Source organism: Mustela lutreola, chromosome 6 (assembly GCF_030435805.1).
Source record: "Mustela lutreola isolate mMusLut2 chromosome 6, mMusLut2.pri, whole genome shotgun sequence".
Lineage (NCBI taxonomy): Eukaryota > Metazoa > Chordata > Mammalia > Carnivora > Mustelidae > Mustela > Mustela lutreola.
In genome coordinates this window covers 70,378,695-70,399,068 of record NC_081295.1, presented here as the reverse complement: position 1 = coordinate 70,399,068, position 20,374 = coordinate 70,378,695, and the positions used below count along the sequence as shown (strand labels likewise).

The window sequence follows — 20,374 nt, the reverse complement described above, 5'->3', positions numbered from 1 at the left end:
ATATATATATATATATGTATATATACATATATATTTTTTTAAATATTTATTTATTTATTTGACAGAGACAGACACAGGGAGAGAGGGAACACAAGCAGGGGGAGTGGGAAAGGGAGAAGCAGGCTCCCGGTTGAGCAGGGAGCCCGATGCGGGCTCGATCCCAGGACCCTGGGATCATGACCTGAGCCAAAGGCAAACGCTTAACCTCTGAACGACCCAGGGGTCATATATATATATATATATATAATTTTTTTTAAACAGAGCTAAATACAGCGGTTAATACTAACTTTGCACCTCTCTCATCAAGTGGGAAACTGCCAAGCCTGATGGTTCCTCTACATCACGGACCTATACAAGTGGATCAAACAGAAAATGAGACTAGGAAGGACACACAGTATGTCCCACCCAGCAATATTATTCGGAACCCTTAAAAAGGAAACTTGTAATTAATTCGACCAGGTAACAGCCTCTAGCATTTTCTAGAATTATTAGCAATTAGAAAATCAAGAACAAATAAATACTCCCATACACCAGAAACAACTTTTCCTTGAAATCTTAAGCTTCTTGGCAATGTTTTGTTTCAGAAATCAGAATTCATAATTCATAACTGTTAAAGCACATTCTGGAAATTAATTTTCTAACTTGTTCAGAAACACAATTTTTAGAACAAATACTCTTTGGAGATTCTTGCTTCCTGACTTTATAATTAGTGTGCTAATCCAAAGAGACCTCTGAGTTTATCAGAATTTACACAATGATAATTACCCTGGAAAATGAGAGACAAACAACAGAACAGAAAACATGCATTCAAAATATTTCATTTATACTTACCACCAAACAGATTGGAAATTTAAAAATTCCTTCCACTGTTTTTTTTTAATTTTATTTTTTTCAGTGTTCCAAAATTCATTGTTTGTGCACCACACCCAGTGCTCCATGCAATACGTGCCCTCCTTAATACCCACAACCAGGCTCACCCATTCCCCACCCCCTCCCCTCCAAAACCCCAAACCAACATTTCCAAACCCAGATTATTAAGAGCAGAAGTTCCTAACTTTTATTTAGATAATAAAGAAACCTCTTGAGAACTAGATGAAAACCAGGTATTTATTCTTAAGAAACATGCACACAGGGAGTGCCGGGGTGGTTCAGTGGGTTAAAGCCTCTGACTTCAGCTCAAGTCATGATCTCAGGGTAACTTGGGATCGCCTGGCATCAGGCACTCTGCTCAGCAGGGAGCCTGCTTCCTCCTCTCTCTCTCTGCCTGCTTCTCTGCCTACTTGTGATCTCGGTCTGTCAAGTAAATAAATAAAATCTTAAAAAAAAAAAAAAAAAAAACGTGCACACACCCACAATTTTGCATATATTTAGGGGCAAATTCAGACCCTTGAAATCCATCCAAGAGTCTGTGGTTAGGAAGCCTGCAGTCTGTGCTACCTCCACGGGGTAGACCATGAGTAGACCCTAAGATGTCCCTGACACTGTGGGGTTCTCGGGGAAGTAAGGTCCACATACACTCAAAGCCAAAATCTTATCAACAGGCTTCCCCAGTAACCTTAGAATAGCACAGAATTCTACTAGGGGAAAGCCCTCAACACAGCTCAGAATGACAATGATCTTCCACAAATTTGCCAGGGGTAGATCACCTCGTGCACAGTGGGCTTACCCCCCACAATGCTTGCCATGTTGGGAGGGTATTATTGGGCTTGGAGCTCTGCTAGGCATTGCACACATGTTTATCAGAATATCCCTGCACTGGGACGCAGAAGTACCCTCACTTTAGAGGGATTTAAGTGCCTTCATTAAAGTCACATGGTTCAGTTTACTCTGAGTCGGGGATTCCAAGGTCCATCTGCAGGTCTCTGAGGCCTTTGTATTTGAAGCAAAGTATCACTTTATACAACCCGAGGCCGCTATAAATCTAATCTAGCACTGCAGCTGTACACAGGGTCGGTGTTTCTGGCCTTGGGGTCAAGGGTCAGGAGAGCAGCATCTCGGATTTGCCAGCTGGCCGTGTTATCTTCTGGAGCAGGTGCTACACTATGGCCTTATCCCAGCAGACATATGAATGGGTGCATGCAAGGATCCATCTGAGTCCAGGCTGGCTTCTGTAAAACTCATCAAGGTACCTTCCCTTTGGTCACTGTCTCAACAGTGACAGTCCAGTGTCCCAGTCTCTTGTGCAAGCACGGAAAACAGGTGGAAACTGACCAGAGCACCATGCAATGAAGAATGATGTATTCTTCCCTAACAATACATGGAGGAAGGACTTTAAAAAAAATTATGGGGCTTTAGGGTATTTTTTTTTTAACATTTATTAGGGACTATTTTAACAGGATGATATAATAAACCCTTATTTACCATCACCTGGCTTTAGCAATTATCCACTAATGGCCAATCTTGTTTCATCTGAACCACAACTCACTCCTCCCTACCTATAATTGAATTCTCAATTATGTGTTCAGATATCAAACAACTTTGTGCTTGAATAAGGGGGATACTTGTCCATGTTGGGCAGTCGTTGTGGCTACAGTCCGCATCATTGCTGGAGTCTTGGTGATAGGCATTCTATGAACTGTGGGTCTATGCAATGAATAATGCAATGTACAATGTATCATAAAACAGAAGCCACTCATGATGGTCAAATACCAACCATCTACCAACTCTACATATTTTAATTTTAAAAATAACCTTATTTTTTATCCAGCTCTCACCTGCGGAAAACGCACCGATATTTCCTGCATCCCACACAGGACTGCTTATAAAGCTTACGTAAAATGTTGCCTATAAAAACCCCCATGCAGGCAAAAGGAATTTTTACTTATCACCCTGCAATTATATGGCTTTTAAGATAAATAATTACACCGACATCCCTCATCTCAGTGAACACTGTTGACCTACTTTCTTATTCTATCATTTGAGGTTCTGAAAGCTTACTTTATAGACCAGGTAATATCCTGGGAAATACTTTTGAAGAACTACAAAATATTCAGAATGGCAGTCCTGCAGCTGCAGCTACACATGACATCACTTATCTACATGGTGCCCAGCTGCTCTTTGGGTCCTAAGCCCCAATCCTTCAGGTGCTTCAGGTGTCTCCAGGACCCCAAGCCCCAACCCTGCTATCTCAGCTGAATGAAACTGAGCCCAAATCCAACACAGCATTTCCTATTCACTGGGAGTTGCCATGGACACTTCTTATCAGGGCCATTATCACCGGAAGGATGGGCAGATCTGGTTTGTGAAGAACTCTTAGTAAGTCCAACTTCTGCTTTAAATATGAACACTATCCATATAAGCTTTCTGATGAGAAATAGATTCGCAGAGCCACATTTGGCTCCCTAATGTCACTAAGGCTCGGCTTGCTGAGATCCGCTTCTCCAGAGAGGAGTGGTTTTTGTAATACTTCTGCAGGAAGTGAGAAAGACCTTTCATAAGGTGAGAGATAATTCAGTGGGGACAGATCCCAAAGCAGACAGTCATGTACGTTGGATTTAACATGCTCACTTTAAATGACCTGAGGAATCCTATGTAACATTTTAAAATGGAATAGAACCCTGTTGGTCATTTGCTGTGTAATGATTTCAATGTGTAGAAGAAAATGGAGCACTTAATCCGAGGTGTCTGGGCAGAAGTTTCATAATGAAACACCCCGACTAGACATGGACGCGGCCCCTTGGCAGAACCCATTCTGTTTCATACACTGAGGCCCACCGGACAGTAGAGCAAAACCTGAAGCAGAGGAGGGTTCAGGTGGTGGAACGAAAATATTTTCTGAAAACAAAAACAAAACATACACAGAGAAAACAAGCGGGATTTTCCCTTGGAGAATCTGCAAGGCAGTGGTGGGCACCGTGTACCCAGGCAGGAGGAATCCAGCACTCCGAACAACGGACATCCGAACCTTCAGCGCTGCCTTAGCCATTCTGCATTGGTGATGCGGGCGGCAGCCGCAAATTATAAAAGATTGAAGCAACAGGTTCTAAAAAATGCTGCATTTCACCATATAGTAAGACTTTCGCCTGAAAAGATCAGTCCAGTTTATTTTTTAAACCTTTGCAAAAAAGAGAAGTGGCAAGTTTAGAGAATAAACAAACTTTATTTTATAACAGTATTACAGAAAGCAAAATATCATTTAATACAACTTGAAGCTGCTATAAATCTAATCTGGCATCAGAACTATACATAGGGTCAAAAGCAAAGGAAAACATGTTCAATATCGTTAATAGGCCCCTATCAGGTCTTCGGTGTTGGCTGTAAGTGGTTTCACTTCCTTACAACCACCAAAAACACCACCACAGCCCCTGCTCCTCCCCCAGTGTCCTCAAACCTGTGTGAATCATCCAACTATATCTGAAAGAGATACACCTGCTCGATAACAGAAAGTCAGTTTTACAAGTACACAAGGAGGTTTAATACAAAGCAAGTGTGCTACACAAAGGGGTCAAATAATGGAAAGTCTTGAAATTTGGACATGTTAAGAAAGAAAGCACTAAGGTTTTAAGCTGCCTGAATTTTTAGTAGAAGGGAAGAAACAGTAGTTTCTCTTTTTCCTCCCTCCAGGTTCTGGAATGCTGCCGAAGAGCATGTGTCTGAGAAGCGTTGGCACTGTGGCACGACAGGGTCTCAAAACACAGTGCGTGGTCAGTGAGCTTCTTCGTAATTGTCCAGTCGGGAGCATCTCTGACTTTCAGGGGAAAGTCAGAGGACTGGAAAGTCGAAAAGGATTCAATATAAAAAACAGCCCCGATGAAATTCTCAAACATTAGAAAATTTTCAGGATGTAAGAAATGCTTTTAATCTGTATTAATATTTTCTCATACAGTATATTTACTGCAATCTGAAAACTCCGTAAATATTTATGGTAAGGATTCAGTGGGGAAGATCCGGAAGGCAGGAAAGCCACTATGGAAATTAGTCACAGAGTTTCCTTTCCGCACAACAGCACCTGTTCAAGTGAACAGCACCTTACCAGCATGGGGCTGGCTTTGTTCACTATCATTTGATCAAAATGAGTGATAAAATGCAGGTAGTTGTACACAAAGTAAACGGGAAACAAAAACAAAACTTCCTAATTAAAAAAAAAAGAAAGAAAGAAGAGAAGAAGAAGAAAGAATCAAGAATATTTAGAAGTGGTTATAAAACAAAATAATGTATTAAAATGCGAGGAAACAGTATAGACCAGAGCTGTTAAGGTAAGGTTTGGTTGTTGGCATTTTAATTCTTCAGGCTTCTGGTCATTGTTACCAGTCGTAGTATAAATTCGCTGGAGTAGTGGTGTGGCATTAGGACTTGGAATGATCAAAATTCTTCAGGTTCACAAAGTTGAGTGTTGTTTAAAAAATGGAATTTCTAGGAGGAAAAAAAAGAGAGAGAAGACTTAAATATTCCCAAGACAGAGGCTTGAAAAACAATGTAAGTAATGTGCCATCCAATTCCAAGTCAAATGACCCACAGTTACTATTTGCCTCGTTCTACTCTTCTATTTACTCTTCTAGTCAATAGCACGTAGACCAGAAGACAAGCAGGAAAGTCTATGCCACCCCAGCGGGCCTTACACTATGTGGAGATCTGACAAGCACCAGAAACATACTGGCAAATAGGAACACGCACACAGAGTTAATTATAAAAGAGGTAACTCATATATCAACAGTCCCAAACAGAGAAACCCATGTAGGCTTTAACGTTAGATTCAAGTAAAGGAGGAAAAACAAAGTCCATTCTGACTTCTTTGAAATGAACAGAAAAGGGGCTGCAGGTGAGGAGAAGAGAATGGGGCAAGAGGCCAGGAAGTGAGACAGCGCAATGTCTAAGTGGGGGTATGCAGAGTATGGGGGGCGGGGAGCAAGAATGAGTGAGGACAGGATAGTGAGGAAATGGGCATTATTGGAGAGAAGTAATAATAGGGTGAGGAATGGAAGGTTGGGTAAAAAATATTAGGTCTACTCTTTAATCCCAGACTGAGGAGTACAGACGTGATCAAACAGACAAAAAAAGAACTGAAGTCAGAAAGGGCATTCAGACGAAAGACCAGCTGTCGGTTTGCTGCAGTGATCCTAAGGTAGAGAGCAAGAGGCCGAATACAGGTCAGAGAGCCAGGGGTTAGCGAGTCCACGTGGCACGTGACAAGCTCAGGAGAAGAGGAGGCGGGTTTTGAGGAAGGCCTGACATGGCCTGGTTTATGTTCTGAAAACAGGGCTGCAGCTTCAGTCTGATGAAGACGCTAAGGCTGGGCAGGAGAGAGACAAGAGGGCCATGTAGGATGGCTAGGTGATGAGGACTCCGACTTTAATAAAACCAGGGCGAAGGGTGGATGGAGAGGCACTCTGTAGGAGAACCATTGGAGGGTGGGGACAGGCAAGAAAGTACCAGGAAGCGCGATCAGGTTTGGAGTCTGGGACCTCAGGACAGGGTGAGTGAAACTCATAGGTGAACTAGTCTTTACAGGTGTAAGGAAAAAGGAGGGGCATGAACCCGGGGGTGGGGGGGGGGGAGGCCACAATCAGAGGGAGGGACGGAAGGAGGGAGGAGATAGGACTAAAATGGGAGTGGATAGGGAGGCAGACAAAAAAATACAGATGGTGCATCACCCCAGAGAGAGAAAAGGGTTTTGAGAAGGTAATTTTTCATTTCTTAGTTGAAGTTTTGGCATATGGTAGGTGATGGCAGAAGACAGTGGAGGGTGGTAATTAAGGTCCTTTCCAAGGGACACTGGCCCCCGAGTCAATTAGAATGCACATTCTTTTGGTTAGATTAAAAAGTCTTGTTTTCACAGAAAAACTCCCCACCACTGAGATTATCACAGATATTATTTTAGCCTCTTCATTATATAAGACAGATTGATTAATCAAATTCATTGTCTCTCACCTGTTGCCTGCTTTAGGCTATTTGGTTACTCATTAGGACTTCTGCTTGATTCTAGGCAGGCTATAGGGGCGGGCACAGGGCAGGGTGCGGATCAATGGAAAAAAGATAATGTCGTCTCTTTTTAGGTTAGTAGTTATGAACAGAAACTTGGGAATGGTGATCAGGGATGGATAAAACTACCATATCAAATTGGATTTGGGAGTTAGCTACGGCCTCAGTCATAGAATCGATCAGTCAAGATCTATTCTTGATCTTTGCGGGCTGGTTGCTGGGTTCTTGAACAGAGATACCACTTATGCCCAGCTTCTATTATAGAAAAGGAAGCCCTCAGGTTACCAGTGCCTGGAAACCCACAGAAAGAATGAGCTTAGGATCCTATTCTCCATTTCCTCTAGATTCCATGTCACATTATTTCACTGAATCTGTTTTCACCAAAAATAAAAAAAATTTCAATTTAGAAAAGAAAGCTAAAATTAAACTTGTTTCCAAGTCATTAGCAGACAAGTAAACAGGAATTAGGAGTGTGTAGGAACTGAATGAGAGATCTTGATTTCAAAGAGCTTCAACATTTATTGAAATATACGTGGAGAAAAAGACATAGTTACCCATGTAAACTCAAATGTCATTTACTTTCATTTATTCGCAATCAAACCACTAGAAAGAAAGAAACCAATTTCCTCCTCTGGTAATAAGTATTACAAATGACAACCTTAACACACTCTTAGAATTCCAAACAGTTTTTAGACTGAAAGAAAATTACATTTATTGTAATTTTAATGTTAAGCGCATTTTTTTCCTCTCTCAAGTGCATTTTTTTCCTCGTTCTTTAAGAAGCAGTAAATCAAGTGTAACTCTGAGCTAATTAGATATTCAGCATTTCAGAACATCCCAATTCCTCATGTCCTGGATAAATAGGGAATAATTCATCGTAGGAAGTTTATAATTGACCCATCCACCTCTCTTCTGACTGCTTTCTGTACTTAAACACATATAGAAATATATTCCTGCAAGTAGTAAACATCTAGGCTTTTGAGCTGGCAAGGAGAGAAGAAAAGAACCACCAATGCCATTGGTACACAAGCATCAGGCATTTACATGTTTTCTGTTCTGGCATGTATCTGTGAGAAAAATAAAAATCCCAAACCCTTCATATTTGTGTTTGTTTGTTTTTTTTTAAAGCCTGAATTCCTCCTCATATTCACAACAGCTGAACATTTTTTTTTTTTTTTTTTGGTCAGTACAAATGGACAGGTATTATTAGGCTTTTCCTTTGGATGACATCATAATGTTCACCTAGAGTTTGGATAAGACCACAGCTTTGAAGTATGTGGATTATATGTTAGGTATTAGAATTTTGGTCAAGTAAAAACAGAAGCCCAAACCACTGTTTCCATCGGTACCCCCCCACACACTACATACAATGTCAGTGAACATTTCTAACTCCCACAACCCCGTTCACTAGCCTCTGTCCCCCTCTTTTGGTCAATATGGGAATAGCTCAGCGTGGTTGTCTCATCCAATCCCAGCTCTCACTCTAGATCTAAATTCCTCAAGGATATGTGCCTATTGCCCACTTTGCCCTAAGTCCTCACAGAAGGTTCTGGAACACTCTGATTTATTTTAGTGTGCCTGAGGAGCAGTGGGAAATCACACTCAAGCACAGAGGTTCTGTGACTTCATTTGAAAAGCAGAGCTTCCGAGTTTCCAGAGATGGGGGCTCCCAGCATGGGGCTTAAGTTTGAGCATGCTCTTCTCCAGAAACTGACTCAGTAAACTGCAAATGTACACTCATGAAAAAGCACTTGACCCAAGCCACCAGAAATTCTGCCTGTAAGTGGTAAAGCACTTATCCAGAGGGGAGTCTCAATAAAAATGCAAAAATACGGCTTTCATCCAAAAATAATTAAACTAAAGCAAGAAACCGTAACATTTGTCTTTGGATTAAGTAAGATTCAATTCCCGTAGGGCAGCAGTATTGCCAGAGTTCTTGAAAATATGAAAATTTATGCGAGAGACAATCCAACTCTTTCCTAAATAAAAATGAGATCCATGCACTCAAGTGTTCAGTTTTAAATACAAGAGTTCATGGTTATGGGCGTCAGTTATTCCTAATGGGAAGCTTTCTTCCTTGGGTCTCCAATATGCACATTTGATTTTCACTTTTTACATAATTTCCATGGGAAGACAGGAGTCTTAGATCCAAAAATGCAAGTAGAATAAATTTCTATTGGGTGAGGGGTGGGGGGCGCCTGGGTGGCTCAGTGGGTTAAGCATCTGCCTTCTGATCAGGTCATGATCCCAGGGTCCTGGGATCAGAGCCCTGTCTGGCTTCCAAGCTCAGCGAGGAGCCTGCTTCTCTCTCTCTGCCCCTCTCACTGCTCATGCATGAATGCACGGATTAAATCTTTTAAAAAATTTCTATTTGGTTAACCCAGGAAAGTCGATTCTTACAGTGTTGGTAGCACCACTGGTTCTCAGAGTGCTTGGCCGACCCTGAGGGTCACAGAGACTCTTTTTTCAGGGGGTTGTGAAGTCAAAGCTATTACATTAAAAAAAAAAAAAAAAGATTTCACAATCACACTAAGACACTAATTGCCCTTTTTGGGGTGTGGACATTTTCACCGATAGCGCAACAACAAGGGGGAACACACCTGTTAGCATCTTGCCACAGGTCAAGACGGTGGCACCAAATTGCACCAGAAGTCACTGGACTTGTTGCCACCATACACTCTCAGTGAAACAAGGAACAAAGAAGGCAAGCCAGCCTCACTTAAGGATGTCCTGGATGAAACACAGAAAATTACTGTCTTACATCCCATCCGCTGAGTTCGTGTCTTTCTAACATTCTGGATAATGAAAAGGAAAATGGGCACAGCACACTCCTGCTGCATACAACGGATGGCTAGAGAAGAAAGGAACGCTCGAACTGGGAATTGAAGAAGCCTTTATTTCATAAACACCTTTTTTATTTGAGAATTACTGATGGACAAACTGTTATTCTAGTAGGCAGGCATTTTCTTGACAATGAGGCGAGCCTGTCATCTCAAGGAAAACAACTGACCATGGACTTGTGGCCAGTGATAAAATTCAAGCATGCAGGTGAAAACTAGAATCTTGGGAGATTGTATTTTGGCCACCATGAGCTTGATAGCTTCCCGATATTGTTTTTTTTTCAAAGATCTTACTTGAGAAAAAGCGCGCGTGTAGGTGTGCATGCAAAAGCGAGCCAGGGGAGGGGCAGAAGGAGAGGAGAGAGAGAATCCTCAGATTCCACACTGAGCACAGAGCCCAATGTAAGGCTTGATCCCATGACCCCATGATCATGACCTGAGCCAAAATCAAGAGTTGCTCAACTGAGCGACCCAGGTGGCCCAATAGCTTCCCCGTATTTAAAGACTCTTCCAAGGAGCTCTGTGACAACCAGTGATCTGTCTCAATCACTTTGTCTTTTGTAGGATTTCATATCATTGTAACCACACAGTACATGTGGCCTTTTCTGACAGGCTTCTTTTACTGATTATTTTGAACTCTTTCATAAATATTTTTAATTTGTTCTGTTTCATTTATAATCTGGTAAATTTCAATAATTTTTATTTATACTACGGTAACTTTTGGTATGTATAATTCACAGCAACGAAAGCTCTTTGGGCCCTTCGGCAATATTTAAGAGTGTAAAGTGTCCTGAGACAACAAAGTTTGGGATCTGCCTGTGGAGAGTCTGCCATCCCTCGTGTATCACCCTCCTTTCCTTTTCTCACAGATCTGTGTGCCTGCTGAATTCAGAGCGAAACATTAAGTCGAGTGTTTTCTTCTTTTTGGCCAAATGAAAAACAGCACCCATTCAACATATAGTTCAGGGAAATAATTTTGCATCGCTTATTTGGCCTGAACATATTAATGCTGTTAGGGCGCCTCTGTGGTCTCAAGAGGCTCTCGCGTGGGCTCTCATATGCGTCCGACTCACATGTAGGTTTTGGACCAGGGTTCCTCCGCCACTGTCTCGGCCTCCTCCGAGTGCCAACTATATTGTGCTCTTTCCAGCCCTGCTGGGAACTCAACACACAGCCACACGCGAGAGCTGTTCTCCCTGCCACCCCTGCCACTGCTTCTCGGGCAAGCTTCTTCCGCTCTGCGTACCTCCGCACGTTCGAATCCCCTCCCGGCACTCTGCGGAGAGAGGCTTCCCTGATACCTTTCTGGGGAGGTCTCGGATTTACCCATCAGAAATTTCAATCAACTTTCACAGTCCTTCATCAAGGCTTCCCAAACACTACATTTGACTCTCTATGTTCTTTGCATTCAGGTTCTCATGGGTTCATCTCTTGCTCACCAGAGCTACCAGAGTGCCCCAAGCATGGTGTCCTGACAGGAGTCAGCACTGACGAATCTACAGATGAAGGTGCTAGGGACTGAGCTGCAAAGGCAAGAACGGAGAGTGCAGGGCCTTGGGCGGGGGAACAAACAAACAATTGTATTTCACAGGCAGGAAGCACTGTCACCAGTCTTCCCCATTACTTACACCTGCTGATTGAAGTGGAAAGTTTGCGGTTTCCTTTTTCTGTTCTTTTGTTAAGTAACTACATCTATCATATCCGGGGATGACTCTGCCTTCTTTTTTAAAATGGCTTTCCCAAATCGCTGAGAGCCCTGACAAAGGTTTCTACGCGTAGTTAATATCTGGCCCTAAAGCTAGTGTAAGATCTTCTGGTTCATTCTGCTAGGTATAAATCTCACAGGAATGTGATATGAGAGCATTTACAAACTCTTAAAGGTTCTTTTAAGTAACCAATGGACAAGAATAAGGTTACACTCAGTATACCGTATTCTAGCTAAGCCTGTATCGATCTTAGGTTCATAAGATAAAGAGATGAGAAAACATTTTATCTGATAAAGCATCAAATAAAAGTTGCACTTCAAAAACAGTATCAAAACCGTTATCTTTGGGGGGGGGGACCTTTGAAACCATATATGAACAGAACTCACCAAATATTTGTTTTGTGTTTTCCTTCAATAGAAGTTTAGTGGAACTCAAAAGAGTTCATCTCTAGACCCAAATCTCTAGATTATTAGTCTACACTATTTTTCTAACATCTTCAAATCCAGTATGTTATATTCTACTTATAGCACATCTCAGTTTGGAAGAGCCATGTTTCAAATAGCACAGGTGAGGACTGGCTATCATACCTGACAAGTCTAGACACTCTACTAGCTCTAAGGCTAATGGAATTATTTTGATCATGAGAATTAAATAAATGTAGGGCTAACAGGTCCTCTAATGTAATCGTCATGGGGTCAGGAATATCTTAAACACACACTACTTGGTTACCACTGCAAAATTCCCTCCTAATGCCACCACAAATTTACACATTTAGAAAATAGTATCTGGGATGACCGACTTTTGTGGTTCTTCAGACAGATGAAACTCTCTTGAGCTCCGCACATGGATGGCATTTAGGAGTCCTGAGTATAAGGGACTGATGCCGATTACTTTATTCTCCAGGATTCTACTTCCTCATTGAAAAAGAGTTTTTGGGGGGCTGGTGGGGAGAGAAGAGGCTGTAATTTAAACTGTTTATAATAAATATTCTTCTGATTTTCATACTTCTCCATATGCCCTCATCCAGCCTAAGGCATAATAAAGTCACGATCACCACGCCCACCCCTCAGAGGCCAGGTGGGTGAACACGTGAGCAGGGAGATGGGGTACCCAGGGCCTCCTGAGGAGACACAGGTGGCTCGGGAGGGCTCTTCTGTTGTCCGAGGGTGGTGCCGCCGCCATGCGAGAGGGCAGGCCCAATGCCACTGGAGCTCCTGATGGTTCTGAAATCAGTTGGTGCCTTCCTGTTTTAGGCACTGTTCATTAATTCAAATTCTAAAAAATACTGTTTGGGCCCAAAGAAACCAAACTCTGGCTGCGACCTTCATGCCTCCAATCTGTTGATTTTGTCTGGCCTTCGCCCTCCCTCCCCCAGCTTGGTGCTATTTTTAATTCTCAATAATAATGAAAAACTAGAGAAAATACAAAACATTTGGGATGAAAGGGTTAGTAACCTTAATAAATCTGTCCGAGATAAGATAATTAACACCTGAACAGAAAAATGGGATAGAACTGACAAATCAAAAGAAATAAAATTGTGTGTGTATGTGTGTGTGTTTGAGCCTCACTAGCAATGAAAACAAAACGCTCTTTCCTCACAATTAAAAAAGGAGATGAGGGGAACAAATGCTCTTTCCTCACTAGATGGGCAAGGATTTCTTAAATGTTTTATAATCCTTAGCTTCAGACAAACTGTGGGGCAATAGGGATGTTCATACACTGCAACTTCTTCAAACCTTTCAGGAGAAAACATTTGCCACGAAAACGATGAAATCCGTGCCCCAAAATGTACACACGAGTATGACCTTTGCAGCTGCGTGCTGAATTGTGACAACGGAGGAATAACCTAAACGCCCATTAACAGGGGTCACGTAAATCCTCACGTGTCTGTTCAACGGCTGAGGCTTCCGGGGAAGGTTCTCTCCCATGCACTGCCGGGGGAGGAGCAAACAGGCTAGAGCACAGAATCGACAGTCCCAGCTCAGCCCACAGAGGCGGGCGTGGGCGTGGATGTGTTCACACATACATACACTGTGAAAAGGGATTATCTAACTCTAGGAGCAGAGGAATTAGGGATCATTTACATTTTCTCCTAGCTCTTTTTAAAAATAATAATCGCTTCTGTTATTACCAGGAAAGAGAGCCCCAATAACAATAATTCTATTTGCAAAAACAAGAGTTGATAATAATCTTGCCCAAGAGCAAACCCTGGAGAATTTGTGACTCTTGTGCGAACAAGTGCACAACAGTGGTGGCGTCCAGTGCCTCTTCTGTGGGGTGGTTCAAATATGTTGGAACTGACTCATGGAAAGCACCTGTCAGATTTATAAACATGAAGCAGAACATTCCACAGCATGCCAAAGTGAAAAGTACCTGTGCCTGACAGCCACTAAATCTAAAATGGCTTTTCAGGGCTATATGTAAATCTGCATTTTAGGCTTGATTAATCTACATTGAAAACTAATGCTAATTTTAGGTACAAGACTAGTACAACTAGCCAAGGAGAATAAAATAAAAATGCAAGGCATGTGATATGCCTGAAAAACTCCTGGCTCCTGAACTGGAAGTCCACAGGCTGGGGCTTCTTCTTCAGATACAAAGTCAGGCTCATCAGGGCCCACATGGGAATAAGTAGCTCGTGATGAGCAAGAACTCAGTCTAGCCAATGTGGCTCTGTTCTCCTGCGAGTCAGTTAGACAGCAAATGCTAATTTCCTGTCTGGATCTCAAGTTCATCTTGAAACTCTGAATATCACCCTGACTCGGAAATGTTAGCTTGAAGACAACATTATCTTATGTAGAAATTGGTATTCACAAATGCCCGATAGCACAGAGAGCTTCCTGAAAGTACTTTCCGTGTAAAAGTCCAATTTCCTCAACATGGGACAGGGCTCCATTCCCACTACCTGCCTGACGTGGCTCTGACCAAGTCCCAGGCTGATTCTATACCAACAATTCCAGAGGACGTGTTCACTTGATTTAATATTCAAGACTTAATTACTCTCTCCTTCTTGGAGTTCTCGTCTTCGGCAACTTTCGTGACAGTGTTTCCTCCGCATTTTCTTCCTATTTTCCCATTCCCCCTCCTGCATCTCCTCTGACCTGGTCCAGGGTAACATCCCTCAAACCAAAGGCTTCCTCACTAGGTGACACATTCAGATGACTTTCAAACCTCTACCTTCAGCTCCAAACCTGTTTTGATTTCTCTCAAAGCTCTTGGCGACCTCCTGGACCTCCCCATGTAGCCATTTCACGTGCACCTCAAACTCAACACCCCTGGGGAAGGATATTCCAATGTTTAATTTATTCCTAGGAGCAAAAATGGTTCCTATAGCTGACTCGATATGCTACAGCGTGCCTTGGAAACAAACTCTTCTATAAATTCTATTATCCTCAGTTCACAGATGGCAGAACTGAGGAATAGAAACGTGAAGAACTTGGCAGGTCACATACTACGAAATAGATTTGAACCCAGCAGATTTGCGATGCTGCATTTCCTCTTAACACTCCGACTATCTGGTAACTTTCCAAATAACCATGCCATGTGCAGAAGACAGGCCCTTACAGATTCACTTCCAAACGTCCTCCATAATGCCATGGCAGGTGTGTTCTCCTACACTACCAAGAACAAAAAATAGAACAAAACCTGTGCTTTAAGACAGCTGAGCTGAGAAGACTGGCCATGTTGCACAGGTCCTGTGAAAACCAACACCTGTATCCCAGGATTGAAATTACAGCTCCCCACCACCCACTCATTTGCTCATGCCAGAAGCCTGGGATCCTCCCCTGCTTGGCCATCTTCTCAAATCACAAACTTACATATCCCCATGCCAACAGTCACCAAGTCACAGACCTCTATCCCCTTATCATCTCCCCAGTACACGAGGTGTTGTGTCTCTTTGCTTCTCCAAGTAGAGCTGAACTTCAGCTTTTGGCTTGTAAGACTCTTCAGAGTCGGGCTTCGGCCACTCCCATTGCGCTCCTCCAACACATGCCCTGCAGCCCAGACATGCCTGATTCTGCCCCATTCTCGGGAGCAGAGAACCAGCTCTGGCCTGGAGTGCCCCTTTCCGTGCCTTTCTTCCCTGAGCTATTCCTACTCCCCTAAAAGCTCCAGTGAGAAGCCATCTGACACCCCATCCTAATGTAGAGATCTTGCCTTTCTGTTCCCACCCAACGCAGCTCAGAACACATCCTCAAGGCAGAGACTGTACCCTGCTACCATGATTTACTGCTGAGTGCAGACCTTGTTTGGTGTGAACCTTCATGGTAAATAGATGACACCCAATGGGCATTCCGTATATACTGGTATAATCAACAACAACAACAACAACAACAAGAGTAAAATACATGAGCAGATGAGACACTGCTCCCCCATCATTTCCTCCTTTGGTGGCTCACACTTTCAGCTGTAAAGGAGGCCTTGTTTGCTCTTTATCCTACACATCAGTGATGACTCCAGGAGTCACTGGGACTTATTTGAAGTCTGGGTGCAGAAAGGGGATGGAGCCAACTGAAGCAAAGTCGCCAGCTCCCCATCCTGGGCTTGTCCTTTCTGAGGCCTTGCAGCCCAAACCAGCAAGCAGGACTCTTCTTCCTCATGGGAACTCTTGAGGAGCACCATTCCAGTGGCGACAAGACCACGGACGTGTTGTGTCTAGCTGCGGGCTCATAAACATGCATTTAGGATGAACTGGGAAGGGAGGAGTCCTTCTCAGAACAAGTCAAGTACTCCTCTGAAGCATGTTTCCTTTCTCATGGAGTCTGTGGCAGCTCCTCTGGGCCTCCCCGTGGTCGGCACCCAGCTGAGAGCGGAAGCCCTGGGAGGCTCGGCCCTCAGTGGGTCTTCCTCCACCACCTTTCTGTGCACTGCCCTCGCCTCCCACTCTCAGTGCTTCATCCAAAGCTCAGAGCTCCTCCAAAGGAAGAGGTCAGGTCAGATCAGGAGGAGAACTTTTCATGTCAGAGAAGGGGAGATGGGGCGGCTATACCACCAGTAAGTACTTATTCTTCTTTTCTGGCGTTCAGTGACAGGCCTGCACTTGGCCTTGGCCCACCTGCTGCCTCTGTGGGACCCTGATGGGGCAGCCGGCGAGTAACCGATGCGGCACATGCACTCATCCTCCCTGACAGGCACCAGCGAAGGAAAGTCTTCGAGCACAAGCGGCAGCCAGCAGGAGGCGGGGTGCTGTGAGGACTCAGACACCGGGGTAACTCCTATTTGTCCTTCAGATCTTACCGCAAACTCGCTTTCTCAAGGGAAAGCTTAAATTTACAGCAGCGTAAATCTATTTGGTTCTCTCCTATCGCATTACTTCCTTCAGAGCATTTATCACATTTGCAAATTACATTTTGTTTCTTAATATTTACACCTCCCCTCCCAGACCGGATCCTTTCCCGAGGAAGGGGATCCTGTTTGTTTGTTTCCCAGTTTGACCATTTGCATCCTCAGTGCTCAGCTCTACCCTTGACACTTTGGTTCTCATGTTTTTTGGAATGGATGAATGAATTTTTCCACATTTATCTAGTTTGCTGGCCTTACATGCGAATTTACATTTTAACTGCCTAAATCTGTTTAGCAGGGCTGCCTAAAACGGTGTCCTCTGAGATAGGCAAACTTCACAGGCTGTATGTGTGTACACGCATGCCCACTGCAAAAATGAGGAAAGGGTGCTAGGAATAACGGATATAACTAACTTACTTTATAACTTATTAAAATGCCACAATGAAAGTGGGTATTGGTAATGCTCACATTGGCCACTAATTTTTGTCCTATGTTCCTGATTAACATAATTCAGGAAAAATACTTATAATTGCATAACACTAAATTTTCTCATTCGTTACTTATATTCTTAAAATATTATTTTATATTCTTATAATATTCTTATATATACTCTTATTATATTCTTATAGTAAGTCCTGTGAATTAGTAAAGGTGGATTGGACCAGCCCTGCTGACTTGCCCAATGTCACCTAGTTTGAGATCCAGCAAGATTAGAGCACTTGATCTTCTGACGGCTAGCTAAGAGTGCTCAGCCTTGCACATAACAGAGCACATTTATTCAGTTAAATGGATATTTTGCTTGTGCTCAAATTTTAAAGATTTCTGCTTGTAGGCCTTTTGTACACCCTGTGTTGAAAACAGCATCTAACATATAAAGAGTAAGGTTGCTAGATACAAGACGAATATTAAAAAGTCACTGGTATCTTCCTATACTAGCAACAGCTAGAAAAGATTTATAAGACCTCTTTTGGGTTAAAAAATTATACAACTTTATTGGGAGACATTTAAAAATGCCATATATAAATGAAGAGGGATCTTTTATGCTTGTGGGGAAAAATACTTTACATCATAAAGATGTAATTCTCACCATAGTGAGCTACAAACCACATGCAGCTCTAATGAAGATACCACAGGGTCATCTTAGAACCCAACAACCTGATTCTGAAGTTTAAATGCAACGGAAAGCTTTAGCCCAGAATTGACAAGACACTCCTGAAGAAAAAAAAAACACAGCTGGGGATACCAAGATACCAAGACTCATTTTAAAGGTATAGTAATTTAGACAGTCTGGCATTAAAGCAAGGACAGACACACGGACTAATGGAAATTAAAGTGCTCAGAAACCCCCCCACGCACTGGCTACTTTTCAAGGAAACAAAAGTAAAAAACAGTGCTGTTTTTCACCACACAGAAAAACCAATTTCTTATGGATTAAGAATTGATCTGTGAAAGGCAACATTCAAATACCTGGATCAACAGTATCCCTAACACCCCGGGGTATGGAAAGAGCATAAGCCATAAAGAAAAGCATGATAATTGAACTATATAAGCTTCCATTAATAACTACACTTGATACCTCGATATACGAACAACTATACTGACCTATACTGAAAATAAAGGACAAACCACAAACCTGGAGATATTCACAACACATAAAAATTAACAAAGGACTAGTATGCACAATCTATGAAGATCAGTAAGAACAAGAAAGTCAGGTGTCATTTCTTATCAATCAGTTCAGCTGTTGCAATGGTGGGAGCCATGACCTCCTGTGACGGAAAAGCACTTGGCTTAACCCCAAGCTGGAAGATGTGCAGTCGTCTGTGGCCTGCCCTGTGGGCTATCAACCAGTCAGTGTACAGATCATTTTTAAAACAAAAAGATAATCTTGGTATACATGCTATGCAATAAAACTTACTTTTTAAATACATACATAATTCTGAAAATTTCTCATTTCACTAGTAACTCTTTAGCATAACTTTTAATGGCTATGTTTTTGTCATCACACAGAAGCAGCATTAAGGCATAAGCAATCCTTACTGTGGACCATTTAGATTTTTATGCATACTAACAAAGATGTGAGAAATACTCTTGTAAGAAATACTCTTGTAAGCCTTTCTACACATTTCTGATAACACGGGTTTAAATGGTAGGCATGCTTAATGTGGGCTTTGCTAAACTGTCCTCCAGGAAGTATTACTAGTTTATAAAGCAGAAGAGTATCATTTTCTCTCTTACAACCTCCCCAACACAAGCTAAAAACGTAAACTTTGCCAGGCTTATAAGTGAAAACTTACACACTGAATTTTTAATTTGTATTGATTTAAACCATAATGAGGCTGAACATTTTTTACTTATTGTTCACTTAGCTTCTCTCTGGGTTACTGGATTAATCCTTTGCCCATTTTTCTACTTGAGTGCTTGAATTTTTTGATGAGACAGTAGAGTTAGTGATAGAGTCGTGATATTGACTCCTTCTCTGCCAGGTATCTTGAACTTTGTCATTTTATCCTTTAAGTTTTAAATTTTTATAGCCAAAGCCATCTTTTCCTTTATGGTTCATTCTCTGATATACAATTCTTTGTGTATATTTAAGGGAATTAACTCTACTCCCTTTTGTGCCCCCTATAGCAAAAATGCCTCATTTAAATGAAGGCAGTAGCACCCTCCTCAAAGGGTCACTGTGAACGTTAATAAAGAAAACTTACACTGATGTACTTGGTAGGTAGTAAAACAACACAGAAATGTCAATTACTAGCAGTTTTCAAAACATGGTGGTTAATAACATCACATTCCCATCGGTCAACAGAGTTTATAATTTTATGCAGGGAACGTAAGCAGAGGAACTTGGGCTAATGAAGTCTGAAGACTCATATGGACCACAGGAAACAGCGTGATGGAGAAGTACATTTCTTGTCACTGGGCAGGGCGAGGTGCATGAACGGCCAGGACAGAGGTCCCGGGCGATACAGCCTCTCTTACCTTCCTTACTCTTCCCCTTCCTCCAGCTCCGTTTCCTTGTGCACCACCACTCTTGTGACTGACATGTCCGGGTGCTGCTCTCGGGCTTCCCGGATGGCCTGGGCCAGCGCCTGCCAGGGTCAGAAGAGAGCGCCGTGAGCAGGGAGATGGCGGGGGGGTCGGTGGGGGGGGAGCTGCTTCGCGGGATGGTGGAACACACGGATGCCAATCAACCGGGACTCCATCTCCGGCAAACATGGTTTTATTGCTTTGAGGAAGCAGGGACATGAAATGGGCTCATATTCATTTTAGAGAAGCTTCTCATTTCCCCCAGTTTCCATTTTCCAGGCTTTTCAAATAAGGATGCATGTAAGGGAAACGAGAACAATAAAAAGAGCAGCAGCAATGGGGACACACAGTCAGCAAAGTGAAGCAAGAGAGACCGCTCTTTAGCAAGTGTAGGGCTCTGTTTTACAGTTAAAAACCACCAAAGGTGCAGAGGTCAACAAGTCATGCTCAAGGCCATCTTGCTGCTAGGCTGTGGGGAGGGAGCAGGATGCCCCCCACTGTCCCCCCAACCACACACCTCATGGGCTCTTCCCAGACCAGACAGTCAGGAAGGAAAGTTTCTTTGTATTTTATCAGAAAGTAAACTATGGGGGTGCC

The 20,374-nt window shown here is 42.7% G+C and overlaps 1 protein-coding gene across 16 annotated transcripts in view; it reads right to left on the bottom strand.

Annotated features, from left to right (window-relative positions):
- Window positions 1-4,079: 4,079 nt before the first annotated feature.
- Window positions 4,080-20,374, bottom strand: part of EPB41L2 (erythrocyte membrane protein band 4.1 like 2) — a 207,876-nt gene continuing 191,581 nt past the window's right edge. For all 16 annotated transcript variants that reach the window (XM_059177541.1, XM_059177546.1, XM_059177551.1 and 13 more), the window contains 2 exons: window positions 19,730-19,839; window positions 4,080-5,352 (listed from right to left, as the gene is read on the bottom strand). In XM_059177541.1, the coding sequence (XP_059033524.1) occupies window positions 19,735-19,839 (105 nt within the window). In that variant the 3' untranslated portion in view covers window positions 4,080-5,352; window positions 19,730-19,734. The remainder of the gene's footprint in view (window positions 5,353-19,729; window positions 19,840-20,374) is intronic.